This window comes from Amia ocellicauda, chromosome 14 (assembly GCF_036373705.1).
Source record: "Amia ocellicauda isolate fAmiCal2 chromosome 14, fAmiCal2.hap1, whole genome shotgun sequence".
NCBI classification, from domain to species: domain Eukaryota; kingdom Metazoa; phylum Chordata; class Actinopteri; order Amiiformes; family Amiidae; genus Amia; species Amia ocellicauda.
In genome coordinates, this window is record NC_089863.1 from 18,134,532 (window position 1) to 18,151,083 (window position 16,552).

Consider the following 16,552-nt stretch of genomic DNA (forward strand, 5'->3'; position numbering starts at 1 on the left):
TATATGCTTCACTTTTTAAATTGTATAACTGATAAAAAGTTGTTTACCTAATAAGTTCCTTATACAATTGTATATTTAAAATGCCTACTACTTAAAATAATTAAAATGAAATGAATAGTTAAATTAAGGGTTCAATTAAGTAATTAATAGTTCAGTTGGAACAAAAACCAGCAGGGTAGGGGGTCCTCCAGGAGCAGGGTTGGGAACACCTGCCTTGGAGCACAGTCAAGATGATTATTAAGAAATGGAAGGTGTATGACACCACCAATACCCGTCTAGACATGGCAAGGAGGTGGCTGACCAGAGAGGCTACCAAGCAATTTGTGGTCTGATGAAAGTAAAATTGGCGAAACCCAGCACAGCACATCACCCAAAGAACACCATGCCAACTGTGAAGCAAGGTGATGGATGGCATCATGTTATAGGGCAGGGACTGGGACGAACGGGCATGTGTCAGGATAGAAAAGGAAAATAAACTGAAGTACAGAAAAGTAATTGAGGAAAACCTGCTGCCCTCTGCAAGAAATACATCAGCCTATGACCCCAGGGTGCAGGGACGGTCTGGGACTAAAAAACAACCCTGAACTTTGACCTAGACCAGCCCACCACAACTGGCCCACAGATTCTCAACCGCCCAACATTAACCTGTTGAATGTAATTTTATAATGCAGATTTCCAGCAGTATAGACATATCCAAAAGTAATTTATCACAAGGCCATAGACCAGTGGTTTTCAAACCGGTCCTGGAGTACCCCCTGCCCTGCTGGTTTTTGTTCCAGCCGAGGTCTTAATTGCTTAATTGACCTAACAAAGCAATATACCATTGAATTAAGTCCTAGCCTAGGTTGGAACAAAAACCAGCAGGGCAGGGGGTACTCCAGGACTGGTTTGAAAACCCCTGCCATAGACAACAACTATAATGCTGCATACTACAAAAAAAAAAAAAAAATCACCGGCCCACAGGGAATTCTCCCAGTAAGCCTGAATCCAGCTCCGGATCCCAACAAACAAAAAACGTCTGGCTCCACTCTGGTTCCGGAGGTATTCAATAGTTGGAGAGAAAAAAAACAATCTGCAAAAACATAGTATCTGTGACTCATCAGACACTGTACTCTGTCAGATATATTTAACAGCTATACATTTTATTTCTTTTGTAAATCAGCAATTTGTTGAAATGAGCTCCATGATGACAATGTGCTCAATGGTAAGTACCAGCTGCTGCCCTCCAGAGCAGTGGTTCCCAATCCTGGTCCCAGGAATGCTGTGAGTGACATGAAAACAATATTAACATTAAGATTCAGGTTATTGGTCACGATTTAAGGTTTATAAGACCCTGTTCCAAAGTTAAACCTATTTCAACAGTTATTTTCAGACTATTAGCTATAAAAGAAAATAAATAATACAATACAAAACATTATGCTATAACTTGAATTAACTTCAGGAAAATGTTACCACAGATATAGAGAAGAGGTTTTCTTCCATCTATCCATTATTTATTCAAGTGTAGTAATTCAAACTCTTCAATAAAAATCTAATCTTTAATGCTGACAATGGAAACAAGAAATTAACATTAGATTTCCAATTCCAAGTATCAAATTGCTGCAGAAGAAAATTAATCCCAGGTATGCTAGCAAAGGAAATCAAAAGTGACAAAGGTGCTACACATACAAAACACACTCTCACCAAATACAGAAATACACACCACTGAACACACAAATAGTTTGCTGTATGTTTCCTGTGTTTATTTTGGTTCCCTTAGAGCAGAGGTTCCCGAAATGCAGCCTGGGGGCCATATGCGGCCCTCGAAGGATGTTTGGTGCGGCCCCCTAAAGTCAACCTTCAGCCACCCCTTTTCTGAAGCTTTTTTATATTTTTACACTTTATGACAATTTTCTGTTACAAATTGCACATGTAAATTGGAGGGAAATAATAAAAATTCAAGTTAATAAATGTTCCCTGACAGAAATGTATAGGTTCATTTTCTACTGCACCCCCCCATCCTATGCAACCTCGGGAAATTGGCCCTCCATCAGCAGACATTGGGAACCCCTGCCTTAGAGTAATAAATCCCTTGTTATATTTAATGAAAACTATATTGTTGGATTTGTCTCTGTGGACTAATTTACCCAAACTCCTATCAGACATACAAACTGATCACGGTGTGACACAAACCCAAGTTCATAAATTACAACTCGGGTACACAGACTATGCTAACTTACTAAAATCATAGATAAAATAGGCAGTCAGAAGAATTATATGAAAAAAGTGATAAAAATTACTCTGGTAATCATTATAACAGTGACAATATCACACTTAAGAGGAAGGTTACTCTTATGATGCAATATTGTGCCGTGTGACTGCAATTATGTAATCGAGTTCAAATTATTTCTCTCCATTCTACATCAGCTGGACTATGAAACAATGACTTGCATGTATTGCCTGTCCTTAGAATTGATCTCTCCTTGCAGTCTCCTTGTTCACTTAGAGTTTACAGAGGTGGGCATTGTGTTGACAGTAGTTGGTAGGGACAGATAGTAAAAATCATACAACAGGTTTTTACTACGTTATGTAGTGTAGTAAATATGGTACTGTAGTAATGTACCATATACCACAGCATGTGCAAGGTACTATGGTAAACTATGGTACATTTTCTTACGGGAAGTGTTCAAATGCAATTTACCATAATGTAGTACAGCTGCACTCCGCTTCTAATGCACCCCAAGGGTCCGTGACAATCAGTACTGGGTAATCTATATCCATTGTAACCCTCACAATGATTCCCATGACACATATGCATGGTGTTCCTGAAGTCCTTGTGCAACTTTCATAAGCAAGAACATATACAAGAAAGGATCAAACTGAAAACTTTAAAGATACTGTTTCTAGTTGACTTTGAAGATGTCACCAGGTTCTAACATTTGAACTTGCAGTTTTCAAATACAGTGGATATCAAATGTCTACACAGCCTCATTGAAAACAATGCAGCTTTTGTGGATGTAAAAGCTGAAATCAAGACTAATTATGTCAGACCTTTTTTCACCTTTAATAAGATCTTGTAACCAACAATATTTAAGTGAAAAATAAATGGCAAGTTTTTTGGGGGAAAAAAAATGAAATAAAAATCTGTCAATGCCTTGGCTGCATAATTGTGCACATACTTTACAATGATGTAACGGTGTTCAGATTGAACCAATCACCAAGCAACACTCCAAATCAGGTACAAAGGTAATTTGTCTGCACCTGACATCAACTGTAGTGATTCTGATAAGCCATAAATAAATTCAGCTTGTAACATTTCCTTGATGGTGTCTTGGTTGAATACTGTAGAGATAGCCATGGTCCACAAGGAACTAACAAAATATCTACGGGATTTATTGTTGAAAGGTACAGACCAAGAGAGTGATATAAAATCATTTCAAAGCCATTAAATATATCATGGAACACTTTACAACCATCATTAAGAAGTGGAGGCAATATGGCACCACCAGGACATTGCAAAACTCAGGACTTCCCTTCAAATTTGATTACAGGGCAGGAAGAAAACTCATCAGGGAGGCTTACCAAGAGGCCAAAGGCAACCTCAAAGGAGCTGCAGGAATTTCTGTCAATTACTGGCCACACCCTGCATATAACAACCATTGACCTGTGGGGTAGGGTGGCAACATGGAAGCCATTTCTCACAAAAAAGAACACCCAAGCCCTGCTACATTTTTCAAGAAGACACATTAAATCTCACAAAAGCATGTGGGAAAATGTCTTATGGTCTGATGAGACCATGGTTGAACTTGTTGGTGTTAATTCCAAAAGATATGTTTAGCGCAAAGCCAACACAGCTCATCAGCCAAAGAACACTACCTACTGTCAAGCATGGTGGTGACTTTGGTCAGGATAGAGTGCGAAATGAATAGCTCCAAATAATATTTTGGCATGAACCCTGTTGCCCTCTGCCAGAAAGCTGAAGTTAAAGACAACAAGACAACAACAATCCAAAGCACACAGCCAAATAAACCAAGGAAGAGCTTAAAAAAGGAAGATCAATGTCCTGGAATGACCCAGTCATAGCCCAGACCTCAATCCTATTGAAAATCTGTGGCCTGACGTAAAGAGGGCTGTGCACAGGAGATGCCCTCGCAACTTGACTGAGCTTGAACTTTTCTGCAAAGACGAATGTGCTATGTTGATAGAGACCTATCCAAACAGACTTAATGCTGTAATCCAAGTAAAAGGTGCTTTGACAAAGTACAAGTTAAAGGGTGTGCACTCTTAAATATTGTTGGCTACAAGATCTCAAAGGTGAAAAAAGGTCTGACATGATTAGTCTTGATTTCATCCTTTTTCATCAACAAAAGCTGCATTTTCAATAAGGACGTGTAGACTTTTAATATGAACTGTAGCTTGCAACTTAAATAACCATGGCTATAGGCTAAACATGAGAGAATCAAACTGACAATGGCAGACTGAAAATGTTTAAAAAGCGTTTAACATTTCAGCATATCATTTTACATTTTCTTCTATGATGTGTCCATCCAACATCATTAAAATGTAACGCTGCACACAGACTATTTCTGACATCTCGATTTCCTGAAATATTGTAGTTTTAAAACCATTTAACCCCTCAGTACATTGCAATCCCTGGGCTCTATCATTATTATTATTAGGTTTTGTATTTGTTGTCATAATAGTGCTGAAATGTAATCCAAAGTTCTGTTCTTGGAATTCATAATGACATTCTGGGAGCAGAAAACCCCAATAACACACCCTCACTCCCACCTCATTCTGCAAGTGCTCTCATGTCTTTTCCAAGATTCATACATCACTGATGCTCTTTCCACACTGGGTGCAGCATGATGGTCTCACTCTTGTGTGAGTGCGCTGGTGTTTGATGAGATGCGATGCTTGAGTGAAACTCTTCCCACACTGGGCACAGCAGTAGGGTCTCTCTCCTGTGTGAGTGCGCTGGTGTCTGTTGAGGTCTGATAACCCAGGGAAGCTCTTCTCACACTGGGTACAGGAGTAGGGTCTCTCTCCAGTGTGAATCCGGAGGTGGAGTTTCAGATGTTCTGCACGAATGAACCTCTTCCCACAGTGGGTGCAGGGGAATGGTCTCTCTTCTGTGTGAGTGCGCTGGTGGATTTTCAGATGATCTGCCCGAACAAATCTCTTCCCACACTGGGTGCATGGGTACGGTCTCTCTTCTGTGTGAATGCGCTGACGTCTATTTAAGACTCCTGTGCGAGTGTAGCTTTTACCACCCTGGGGCTGCCGATGGCGGCGCAGTTTTCCACGCTGTAGTGGGGCAGGTGAGGACGGCGAGCTGGAGGAGTTATGTGGTCTTGTTGTTCTGGGATGCAGCGGTCTGCGCTGTGATGGGCTCTCCCCCCTCAGTGCACTTTCACTCCCTGCACTCAGCTCCATTGTCAGAGCAGCAGTCTCTGGGTCAAAATGTCCCCCTACAGGGAGCTCAGACCCCAGGTCACAGGCAGTGTCTGGAATATCGTCAGTTTTGGGGTTACTGAGTGCGTCTCTGACAAGGGTCTGTGTTTTCGGCTCCATTGTGTAAACAGACTCCAGTGTATCGTCCTCTGTTTTGATGTGATCAGACACCAGACTGGGCCCACTCTGTGTTCTGGTAGATCCCGGCTCAGCACCAGCTGCACTGGGTCCACACTCAGATCCCAGAGGCTGGATCCTGGAGAGATCCGCAGTCTGGATGGAGTCCAGGTCAGGGTCAGTTTTTATTAACTTTGTTGTGAACTTTGACTCTGCTGTGTCAGTCCCCAGTGCCCCGAGTCCCTGTGTTGACCCCTCAGTGTGTGGCTCCAGTCCCTTGAGCTCCTCCTCACTCTGTCTGCTCCTGTGCTGCTCAGTCAGGCCCTGGTTGTCTTCAGTAGCTGTGGGCTCTGTGTCCTGCCTTAGACTGGAGCTCCACTCCTGCTCCCAGTGCTGCTGCTCAATGGGAGCCCTTTCCCCAGAGTCAGGGACAGCGCTGGCCTCTACAGCTCCTAAAGAGAGACGACACAGGAGAACAGCACTGAGAACAGCAGCTCTGAAACCTCAAACAGCTAATGCAATTATTTCATGAGCAAGTATTATCAGGACATTATTCAGAACTCTTAATAAAGTATCCAGTCAGCATATAAACTGGGAGCATATATGAACTCAGACAGTCAGAGCCCAGTCTGGATGATCGTATGTGGAAAGCAACATCACTCACTCAATTACATTTACAACATTTCAAATTAAAACATTGAACAAAATGTATTCGTAATAAAGGGATCCATGTCACTTTAAATAAATGTCCATTGCTATACTGTGATCATCTGACCCACACAATGAGGACACAAATTAAATTTGGAAATGGTAAAGTTGTGTTTAATGTTTTCCAGACGTATATATTACACATGTAAAATCAACATTTGTCCATTAAAATATATATTTCTTAGCAGACTTCGTTATCAAGGTAATTTAAAACTGTAGGCCTATGCATCATTGTTTTTACCCTGCTCAAGAGTACAGCAGCAGTGTCCCACACTAGCCAAACTCCAAACTGCTTCCATTAGAATTTCTCATTCTATGACATGGTATTGCTTTAGGATGGATCTCAAACTCTGCTCCCACGCAACATTGGGGTTTGTGATCTGGACCAAAGTATTCCGCCACTAAAACTGAATAAAGGTAGTCTTTTCTGAATTTGCAGATATAATTAAGATCAATTATGGCATTACATATTTATTTTTTCATGGTGTTCTACAATGAACACTAGGCCTGGGTAATATGACGATATATATCGTGACGATAGAAAAACGTCTATCGTTTGATATTATGCTGTTTCGTTTATTTCGATATGTCGCAAATCCCACTCTTTACGGCAATATTTTTCGTCATTAGGACGCTTTGCGATCTCCCCGGTTCGTCCACACGTGCCGGATGCGGCAAGAAATGTGCATCAGAAACACAGACAGACATGGAGGAGAGAGAACTGGACACAGAATAGCCAAAATAACCAAAAGATACTTTAATGCGCAAGCGCACACGCTGCGCACCGCTCTCGTCACCGGGCTAAACTCGATCTGCAAGCACCCCCCACCCCCGCTAATTTAGATGTATATAATTTGTATAAAATTAAAGAATAAAAGTTTGTTGGCATTTTAATAAATTGGCAAGCAATGCAAACACATGCAGAAAGTTTCATTTTCTTTTCATTACAATGGTGAAGTAGTACAACAGTTTTTAATATTATTATAACTATTTTGCATTAACACGTGCTGTACCGGTAAGGAGAATTGAAACACGACAGTCAGTGAAGAAATGTCTCTGTCCAGCAGATGTTAATGCGCCACAATAAACCCGGATGTGCTAAATCTACCTGAATCTGTACCATTTTACAGCGCATGTGTTGTGATTACTATTACTTGTGTTATTGTTGCTATGTGACAGTTTTTATTGTTTGTTAGTTTAGCATATTTAACGATTAACGAAATACTTGCAGTTTGAATGTCTTTGGTCTTATTTTGTAGCTTGATTTGATAAAAAAGTAGAAATATCGAGGTATCGCCCATACTTCTAAAAATATCGAGGTATTATTTTTAAGTCATATCGCCCAGCGCTAATGAACACCATGACTTCCAGCTGCTTCAAGACTGGAAAAAGATTGAGAACCATTGCTTTAGTTGATGCATTGTATAATTTGAATCAAGATCAGGATGGATCCAATTTCAGCTAAATAAAGAGGCATTAGCCAAGATGGCGGATTGGCTGCGGAGTGAAACCGCCTTATTTTGAAACCCACTGCTTCTCCGGGCACGGTACCCCCAGACACGCCCACTAGGGATTGGAAGCGCTTTATTACTGCTTATTTAAATTGTAATGGTAGGAACACAATTTGTCAACAAAAAACAGTTATTCCCCTAACAATTTGCATATTCATTAGCTTATATATTCACCCCAAGTGCGGACGAGAAGCCCCCACCAGAGGGAAGAGCACAGCCAGCAGCACCGTGTAAAACTTTATGATTTCCTTTCTGCTGTAAAAACTGTACTGCCTGGAGGTTAATCCTGGTTAATCCTGCCTTCTGGACTCGGGTTTCCCTCCAATAGCGAGAGAAACCTTTGTCCAGCAGGGGGCTTTTGAACTGTACTTGACAGTCTTTTTTTTCCTTGCAGGGAGCTGATCCATCAGGCCAGACCAGACGAGACGGGGAGGTGCCGGTTGACAGAGCTGCAGAGTCCTGGGTCCTTGGAGCGGTCCGGAGGCCGAGGCGAGTGGAGATTGGGACGGACCGGGAGCGACAGGGGACCTAGCCAGAGGGGTCGGAGGACTCCTCACGGAGTGGGTCCCATCCAGAAGCCCGGCCGACCATCTACCCGGAGCCCGGCCTGACCAGGACTGCTCCCCGCTGACGTCACCAGCCAGGATCCAGGAGAGGCCTCGGATTCCAGGGACCGACCAGGCCGATCGGCAACGTCCCTGAGGGAGGCCTCCTGCAGCCAGGGCCCGGACTTCTCCCCGCAAGGCCCGCTCCCTGCAAGAGCCCCGGAGGTGGAAGCTGCTCCCCAGCCAGGTGGACTTGCCCCGACCTCCGGATTGAGAGCCTCCCGACCCTTCTCCAAGGTAGGAAAGTGCAGCATGGCCCAGCGAACCGCCGGTGTGAGGCGCCATAATGCGGTGCGCTTCAGCCGTGAGGCTGGAGCCGAGACCGCGGCCCTCACCCGGCTGGAGTTCAGCAGGTCCGTGCTGCAGAGGGGCCTGGGCTTTGCCCCTTCTGAGCTGAACTGTGTGGTAAAACTGCCTGGACCTAGGGACGTGTTCGAGGTGAGCTTTAAGAACCCTCAAGTGCTGGAGAGTTTTTGGAACCTGTATAGGGAAAAAAAAGACAGCATGCCCCTGAATGACTTTGTGGTCGACGCCCTGACAGATAGAGAGATTAAAATTGTAACTATTCAGTTCTATAATGAAGCAGTGGCAGAGTATGACGTAGAAGTATGGCTGAGGAGACACTGTGAGATCCTGTCTGAAAGCAGGAGAGTTAATGATGAGGATGGGGTCTGGACCGGTGCTCGGCGGTGGCAGGTGCGCCTGCAGGTGGAAGTGGCCGCCATCGGCGGAGTACGCCATCTACCAAGCACCGTGGTTTTAGGAGCAAATAGGGGGCTTGTCTTTTATCATGGCATGCCCAAATTATGTAGGAACTGCGGGGCCCTGGGTCATTTAGCCGCAGCCTGTACCGTTGTTAAGTGCAAGGTCTGCGGCGGGGAACATCAGACCAGGGCCTGCAAGCAGGAGAGGGCCTGCAACCTGTGCGGTGGGGGAGGGCACCTCTTTAGGAATTGTCCCTCCTCCTATGCAAATAGGGCGCGGGCCCTCGGGGGTGGTGGAGAGAGAGAAAATCAAGCGGAGGCTCCTCCAAAGGTGATACCCCAAGATGGGGGTAGAGAGGAAACAATCCTCAGGAGCCTCATAGGCTCCCTCTCTGACTCTGGGTCAGAAGTGGAGGCAGAGGGAGAGTGGACAGTGGTAGCGGGGAAGAGAAGGAGGGCTGAGAAGAGGAGCATGGGTAGGGGGGGTATGATGAAAAAAAGGATTCATTCTGCAGATTCTCCCCCCCCTGCCGGCTCCTCCCCCGCTCCAGAGTCCCCTCCCTCTAATTTTTATACGCCCCACTCTGACTCCGGAGAGGAGAGTGGTGGGCCTTCTCCACTGCCCCGAGTGGGCAGCCTGGTAGATGAGAGGCCCCCTAGAAATAACATTCCTCCTGCCCCACAACTGAGACTCTCCCAGGGGAGGGGTCAGGTATGCCCTCCCGGCAGTAGTGGGAGAGCCGCAGGTCCTCAGGAGACGAGAGTCGGCGCCAGTGTCCTTTCCCAGAAAGACATCAGGGACGTGATGGCAAGGTCACTGGCGCTGGGGGAGGAGGCCTGCGGCGGCAGACAGCCGGGAAGGGAGAGACCACCCCCTCCCCCACCATTAGTTAAAAGAACAACTAGCGGGGTCTACACAGTTTTCTCCCCAGTTGTACATAAAGCCTCTGCCCTGCCATCTGTTCGTCGGGCCTCGGCCTCAAAGGAACCAGGGAGAACCTCCAGCACCACGGGCCCTGAGCCCAGTGGAGTTTTGCCCGCCTTACCGGGTGGCGGGAGCCGAGCCCCCCCCATAGTCTTCCTAGAGGATCAAGCGGTGAGGCAAATGATTGAAATGATGGGTGCTAGCGCTAAGCTAGGTGAGGGAGAAGAGAGGAGTGGGGAAGAGAAAGGTTTCTTTACATGATTGTTACGGAGCGGGTAATTGCCCTCACAGCCATTATGGCTTTAACCATTATTTCAATCAATGTGAGGAGCATTGCTGAGGTGAAAAAGAGGACCGATGTTTTAAACTCTCTGGCTGGAATGAAGGCGGATATTATCTGTTTGCAGGAGTGCGGCATCCCGTTCCAAAAAGAATACAAAGATCTCCGGGACACTTGGACCCTAGGAGAATCCTTCTGGTCGGGGTCCAATGTGTCCCGAGCGGACGGGATTGCCGTACTCCTGAAAAACCCCTTCTTAACAGTTAAAACATTTAAGGTTATAGAGGCGGGCAGACTGGCCAGCCTCGATTTTAAATACAAGGGGGCTGTATTGAGGCTGGTCAATGTCTATGCCCCCACCAGCCAGAGAGAGAGAGTCCTCTTTCTCCCTCAGCTACGCCCGCTCCTGATCGGCACCTTGCCAGTTATCATTTCAGGTGATTTCAACTGTGCTCTGAGGGATGTAGACCGGAGTAAGCCCCGCAACGATAGATCCAGCAGGGACCTCGCTGCGTTCGTGGAGGACTTTGAACTCTGCGACGCAGGTCGGGACCTGGTCCCCTTGTTCACCTGGGTGAGTTCTTCTGGCTCCTCCTTCTCCAGGATAGATCTCGTCCTCCTCAGCAAGCCACTGGAGAGGACCGCCATGTCTTCGGAGGCGGTCTTCTTTTCAGACCACAGGCTCCTGACGACAGAGGTGCTCATTCCGAGCACACGGGAGTCGGGGCCTGGGGTCTGGAAGCTCAACACCTCTCTGCTCGATGACCCTCGTGTGATTAAGACCTTTAGCAGACGCCTCGAGGAGTGGAGGACCCTGAAGGACCTTTTTGATTCTCCCATAGAGTGGTGGGAGATGATGAAGAAAAGAACCAAGGGCTACTTCATTCAGCTGGGGAAACGGAAAGCTCGCGAGAGGCGGGCGAGATATTCCCATCTAAACGCCCGCCTCCAGCGCCTGAGTCTTTTACAGCTCAGAGGCTTCGACCTAGCTGAGGAGGTGGCCCGGGTCAAACTGAGTCTCTCCGCCCTCTATCGGGAGGAGCAAGAGAAGATCAAGGTCCTTTCCAGGGTCCGCATCATGGAGGACGATGAGAAATGCAGCCGCTTCTTCTTCAAGAAAACGAAGGAGAGGCGGCCTGCAATGTCCTCCATGATCGACTCCTCGGGGCAAGAGGTGGAGGGCAGAGAGGCTGTTGAGACAGTGGTGCGGGATTTCTACAGGGAATTGTACGACCAGAAGGTGGTGGATCAAAATCTGATCCATCACTTTCTGTCCCTGTTGGAGTCCCGCAATGAGGGGGACGAGGAGGAGGAGGAGGATCCAGAGATCACCACCACTGAACTCTCCCAGGTGATAAAGAGTCTTAACTCTGGAAGGACACCGGGTCCCGACGGGATCCCTGCTGAGTTCTATAAGATCTTTTGGGAGGTGCTTAAGGAAGATCTGGGCCAGGTCCTGGGGTCGATGTACAGAGAGGGCAGATTGGCCCCTTCGATGAAGAAAAGTATCCTCTCCCTTCTTCACAAGAAGGGAGACCCGAAAGATCTGAGGAACTGGCGGCCAGTCAGCCTCCTGTGCACCGACTACAAGATACTGGCCAAAGCACTGACGCTCCGGCTGCAGCGGCCACTCCCTCAAGTCGTGGGTCCCGACCAGGTCTGTGGTGCCCGGGGGAGATCGGCGGCCGACAACGCCATGCTGCTCAGGGATGTCGTGGCCTACTCGAACGAGAGAGGGCTTCCCCTGGTCCTAATCAGCTTGGACCAGGAGAAAGCCTTCGACAGAGTGGGCCACGAATACCTGCAGCTTGTTATGGAGAGGATGGGTCTCGCTCTTGGCCTGAGGAAGTGGGTCAAGATCATCTACAGCGGCCTAAGCAGCAGGGTCCTTGTGAACCGCCACCTGACCGAACCATTTCCGGTCAGGTCGGGGGTCCGGCAGGGTTGTCCCCTGTCGGCCCTGCTGTACGTCCTCTGCTTGGAGCCGTTCATGCAGGCGATCCGCCGGGACGTCCGGGTGACAGGTTTCCATCTCCCGGGTTCCGGCAGAGAGCAACTGAAGGCCCTGGCCTATATGGACGACGTGGCCGTGGTCTGCACGGACGCTCCGTCCGTGGCCAGGGTCGAGGAACTGCTGGACGGCTTCTGCAGGGCGACGGGGGCCGCTGTGAATAAGGCCAAGAGCGAGGTCTACCTCTCCAGGGCATGGCCTGTCGGCCGGGGCCCGCCGACCGTGTTCCCTGTGAAGCCGTTTATCAAGGTTCTGGGGATCACGATCGACGGGACCAACACGGGCACCCGGAGCTGGGAGGAGGCCATAGCAAAGGTCCAAAGGAAGATCCACGGCTGGAGCACAAGGACCTTGACGATGGCTGGTAAGGTGCTGGTCGTAAAGGCCATCCTCTTCCCGATACTCCTCTACATAGGAATGATCTTCCCCCCAGACAAGGTTATCGCAAAACTAGTGACCCGAATTATATTTCGGTTTGTCTGGGGGAGCAAAATGGAGAGGCTGAAAACAGTGCAGATGGTGAAGGGTACCCTGGATGGAGGCAGGGGGGTCCCGGACGTTGTGCGGCTGATAAAGGCGCAGGGGCTGGCCTATGTGGTTAAGAACATCCAGGCTGCTGGCAAGAAAGTGAGTTTCATGAACCGCTTTTATTTTGCTAGCAGCCTGAGACCATTCGGCCTCTGCGCCATGGACAACACCAGGCCGCACTCGTGGGATCCCCCGCCGTTCTACAGGGCGCTCCGAGCCTTTGCGCTCGAAGTAGGCCTCCATAAAGTCGTGCTGGCCTCCTGGGATTATAAGACCATCTGTAGTCAGATGAGATCTGCCCAGGAGACCAGCCGGATAGAAGATTTCCCTCCCGAAACCTGCCGGTTTATCTGGGCTAACGCTACGCACGTTTGCCTCACGAACACGCAGAAAGATGTCTCCTGGATGGCTGTGAGTCGGTGTCTCCCCACCCGAGTGTTTATGCACAGAAGGGGCATAGCTCCTTATGACACCTGCCCCTATAAGGGTTGCTTGGGGAAGGAGACGGAGGCTCACATCTTTAGTGAGTGCCCCTCCGCCCACAGGGTCTGGCTCCTGTTTTCTCCGTTCCTCCACAGGTTCGCCGTTCCTGCGCGGGCGACCGCCCAGCAGATCCTATACGGTCCAGCCAAGGGAATCTCTACATCTACCTTGAGGTGCTGGTGGCGTGTCGTCTGCGCAGTGAAGCAGGCACTGTGGGAGGGACGGAACATCTGTTTGTTCAATAAGCAGGAGCTGGACCCGATCGTCATCGCGCGGAGGGGCATGGTGTTTGTGAAAGACTACGTCAATCTGGAGGTCCATCAGAGGGGCAAGGAGGAAGCCTTTAAGAACTGGCGCATACAAGATCTGGGGGAGCTCAGGATCCCATGATGGGACCCACCTCCGGGGACGGTTAGTTCCCCCTGCTGGAGCCCGAGTCCAAGATCTTTTAAAGATCTTTTAAAGATTTTATGAATGATTGTTTTTAAAAGAAGATTTTAAATAACGAATCTTAATTGTCTTTAAAGATTTAGTTGTTTTTAAATCACATTGTTTAGGGCTTTTTAGGTATAGTTTTGTTATATTTTGTTGTCAAATACATTGACCGTTTTGGGTTTAATTTAAAATGCATTAGACTTTTTTTGTTTGTTTTTTATTTTTCCTTTTTAATTGTTTCTTTATTTTGTCTAATGCATTCAGTTATTTTCAATGTATTTGACTTTTTTGTTGGTGTGCAGTTTTTGCTTTTATCACGTTTTGTTTATTTGATTTGAGCACGTTTATTTTAAAGTTAATTGTTTTAGTTTTGTTAAAAATCACAAGATTTTAAAAAATTTTAAGTGATTTTAAGAACTGATATTTTAAATGATTTTAATCATAAGTATTAAAATTGGAATTGTTTTATTTTAAGAAATGTAAAATACTTTAACCAAATAAACAGTATTAATCCTGCCTTCTGTCAGAGATGGGGGTTTTTTGGTTTAGTTTTGTTATATTCCTTTGTCAAATACATTGTCCGTTTTGGATTTAATTTTAAATGCATTGGACCTTTTTTGTTTGTTTTTATTTTTACCTTTTTAATTGTTTCTTTATTTTGTCCAATGCATTTTCAGTTATTTTCATTGTATTTGACTTTTATGTTGGTGAGCAGTTTTGCATTAATCACATTTGTTTGTTGTTTTGGGCACGTTTATTTTAAGTTAATTGTTTTGTTTTTTGTTAAAATCACAAAGATTTTAAAAATTTTAAGTGATTTTAAGAATTGATTTTTAAAGATTTTAATCATAAGTATTAAAAAATTGAATTGTTTTTTTTTATGTAAATGCAAAATACTAAATACAATAAAATAGTATTCTGTCAGAGATGGACATTGTTCAGTAAAAATGTGCCCGTAAAAAGAAATACGTCGGCATCTACAGAATTGGTCACAACTGACATACACTACACCGTTCAAAAGTTTGGGGTCACTTAGAAATTCTTGATTTCGAAAGAAAAGCATTTTTCCCTCCATTAAAATAACATCAAATCAATCATAAGTATTTCATATAGGTTTTCATGGAAAACAAGGGCATTTCTAAGTGACCCCACACTTTTGAACCGGTAGTGGATATCTTTTAGACTTTCGCGTACAATTGGAAAATGATTCTCCAGTAAACCTCTACACATGTCACTATGTCTGGATCATGTAACTGGCATTACCGGAGAAAAATCCAGACATACTATTAAAATGAACAGAAATGCGTTCAGGATTTCACAACGATGTATAATTCACAGAGTGCGCATTAACTTTGGCTAATATTATTGGGAAACACATGCAAGACATCAGTATGTTTTGCACAGTGACATGTCGGACAGAGTACCTGTAGTTACGAGCTGTGCATTTTAGGTCTTGTACACATCAGCAATTTGGGGGTAGATATTCCCTTTTCAGTTGACGTGCTGGATTGCTCCCGTTTTTATTGCACGTTTGTTCAGGAATGAACATAGTTTGGGATCATTTTTCCACATGGGAATACGAGCACAAATAAACGGCTGTCTTGCGTTGTCTTTTTCCCGGCGATGAATGCCAGTGTATTATTGTTGACGTTTAATTAGATCCGTCATGTTCAGTGGTGCACAGAATATCAGCTGAACACATCACTGTCTGATTGCGATGTCTTTGAGCCCGTGTTTCTCGGTTTCTTTTCATGGCATTGATTTCTTACCGTGTACAGTAATCGTATTAGTCATAGTGGAGCTCAGGTTTCTGTGGTTGTTGCTACATGTTTTCATTGAGCGACAATGTAAAGAATGGAGTCTGTCTCGAATATAAGAAAACGATTAATTCAGTAATACATAAATAAGTAAATTAATGAAGTGTTACCAGCGCCGGCGGCCCGGGCCTCCCCCTCTCTCCTCCCGGCTCCTCGGCTCTGCACAGGCGGCCCGTCCGCTCCGGAGCTCCAGTGACACACAGCCGCCTCCCCCGCCACCATGAGCTCCTGCAGCCTCCGCCTCAGCGCCTCGTTTTCTCTCTGTCTGCGGGTTATTTCCACCCGGGACTCCGACACCGTCTCTTCCACCGCCTTCCAGATCTCACACAGGGCGGCTCTCATCAGCTCGGCCAGCGCCGAGGACAGGCGGCCGCTCAGAGCCGCGGACACCGACATTTTGGCTCAACACAGACAGATGAAAAGGCTCAATCCTAATAGACAACGCCGTTGGGGACGCACACGTCACAGATCCCGCAGATTTGCAGGGAGACACAGTCCGGCTCCACCGCTGTTTGTTTGTCGCTGTTTCAAACTGCCGCCCCTCATCCGGGCACTGCTGGCCCCGGTCAGCGCAGGCTACGTCATCACCCCCGGCCCCCTCTCGGTCACCGCACATGCGTGTGACTCGTTCGTGACGTCACGGCGTGACGTGAGCGAGCAGGACACCGGAAGCAGCGGGACGCCCGTCAGCCCAGCATTGATGCCCCGGTGAGGAGCTGCACAAGCTTCAGAGTCTGTAAAAATGTACGTACTGGACATTATTGAGTTATTGTCCACTTTTATATTTTAACCTAATACCTTCATGAATTAATTGAAATGTAAGTTTGAATTCGCATTCCTGACAGATATAGATAGATCAAGCGACTGGGCAAACAGTGGAAAATGTACAAAGACTTCCAAAACTGAAAAATACTTATTGTGGGCTTTCAGGAACTTGTGTTTTCATTGAAAATATTGTATTACATAGTGTAAATAATATGAATACTTAACTTTAC

General features: G+C 46.3%; 1 protein-coding gene across 1 annotated transcript; it reads right to left on the reverse strand.

The window, feature by feature from the left end:
- Positions 1–1,121: 1,121 nt before the first annotated feature.
- Positions 1,122–16,109, reverse strand: LOC136767816 (zinc finger protein with KRAB and SCAN domains 1). The gene is made up of 3 exons (XM_066721828.1): positions 15,668–16,109; positions 4,771–6,002; positions 1,122–1,261 (listed from the first exon to the last, which is right to left on the reverse strand). Exons 1-2 carry the CDS (start codon positions 15,951–15,953, stop codon positions 4,807–4,809), a joined length of 1,482 nt encoding a protein of 493 aa, XP_066577925.1. The 5' UTR covers positions 15,954–16,109; the 3' UTR covers positions 1,122–1,261; positions 4,771–4,806.
- Positions 16,110–16,552: the final 443 nt, after the last annotated feature.

Excerpts from the sequence above, each read along its gene's own strand:
- LOC136767816 (XM_066721828.1), bottom strand. The coding sequence starts at position 15,953 with ATGTCGGTGTCCGCGGCTCTGAGCGGCCGCCTGTCCTCGGCGCTGGCC. Across the intron at positions 6,003-15,667 it reads GGCCCGGGCCGCCGGCGCTG|GAGCTGTAGAGGCCAGCGCT; the intron begins GTAACACTTCAT and ends GTCTCTCTTTAG.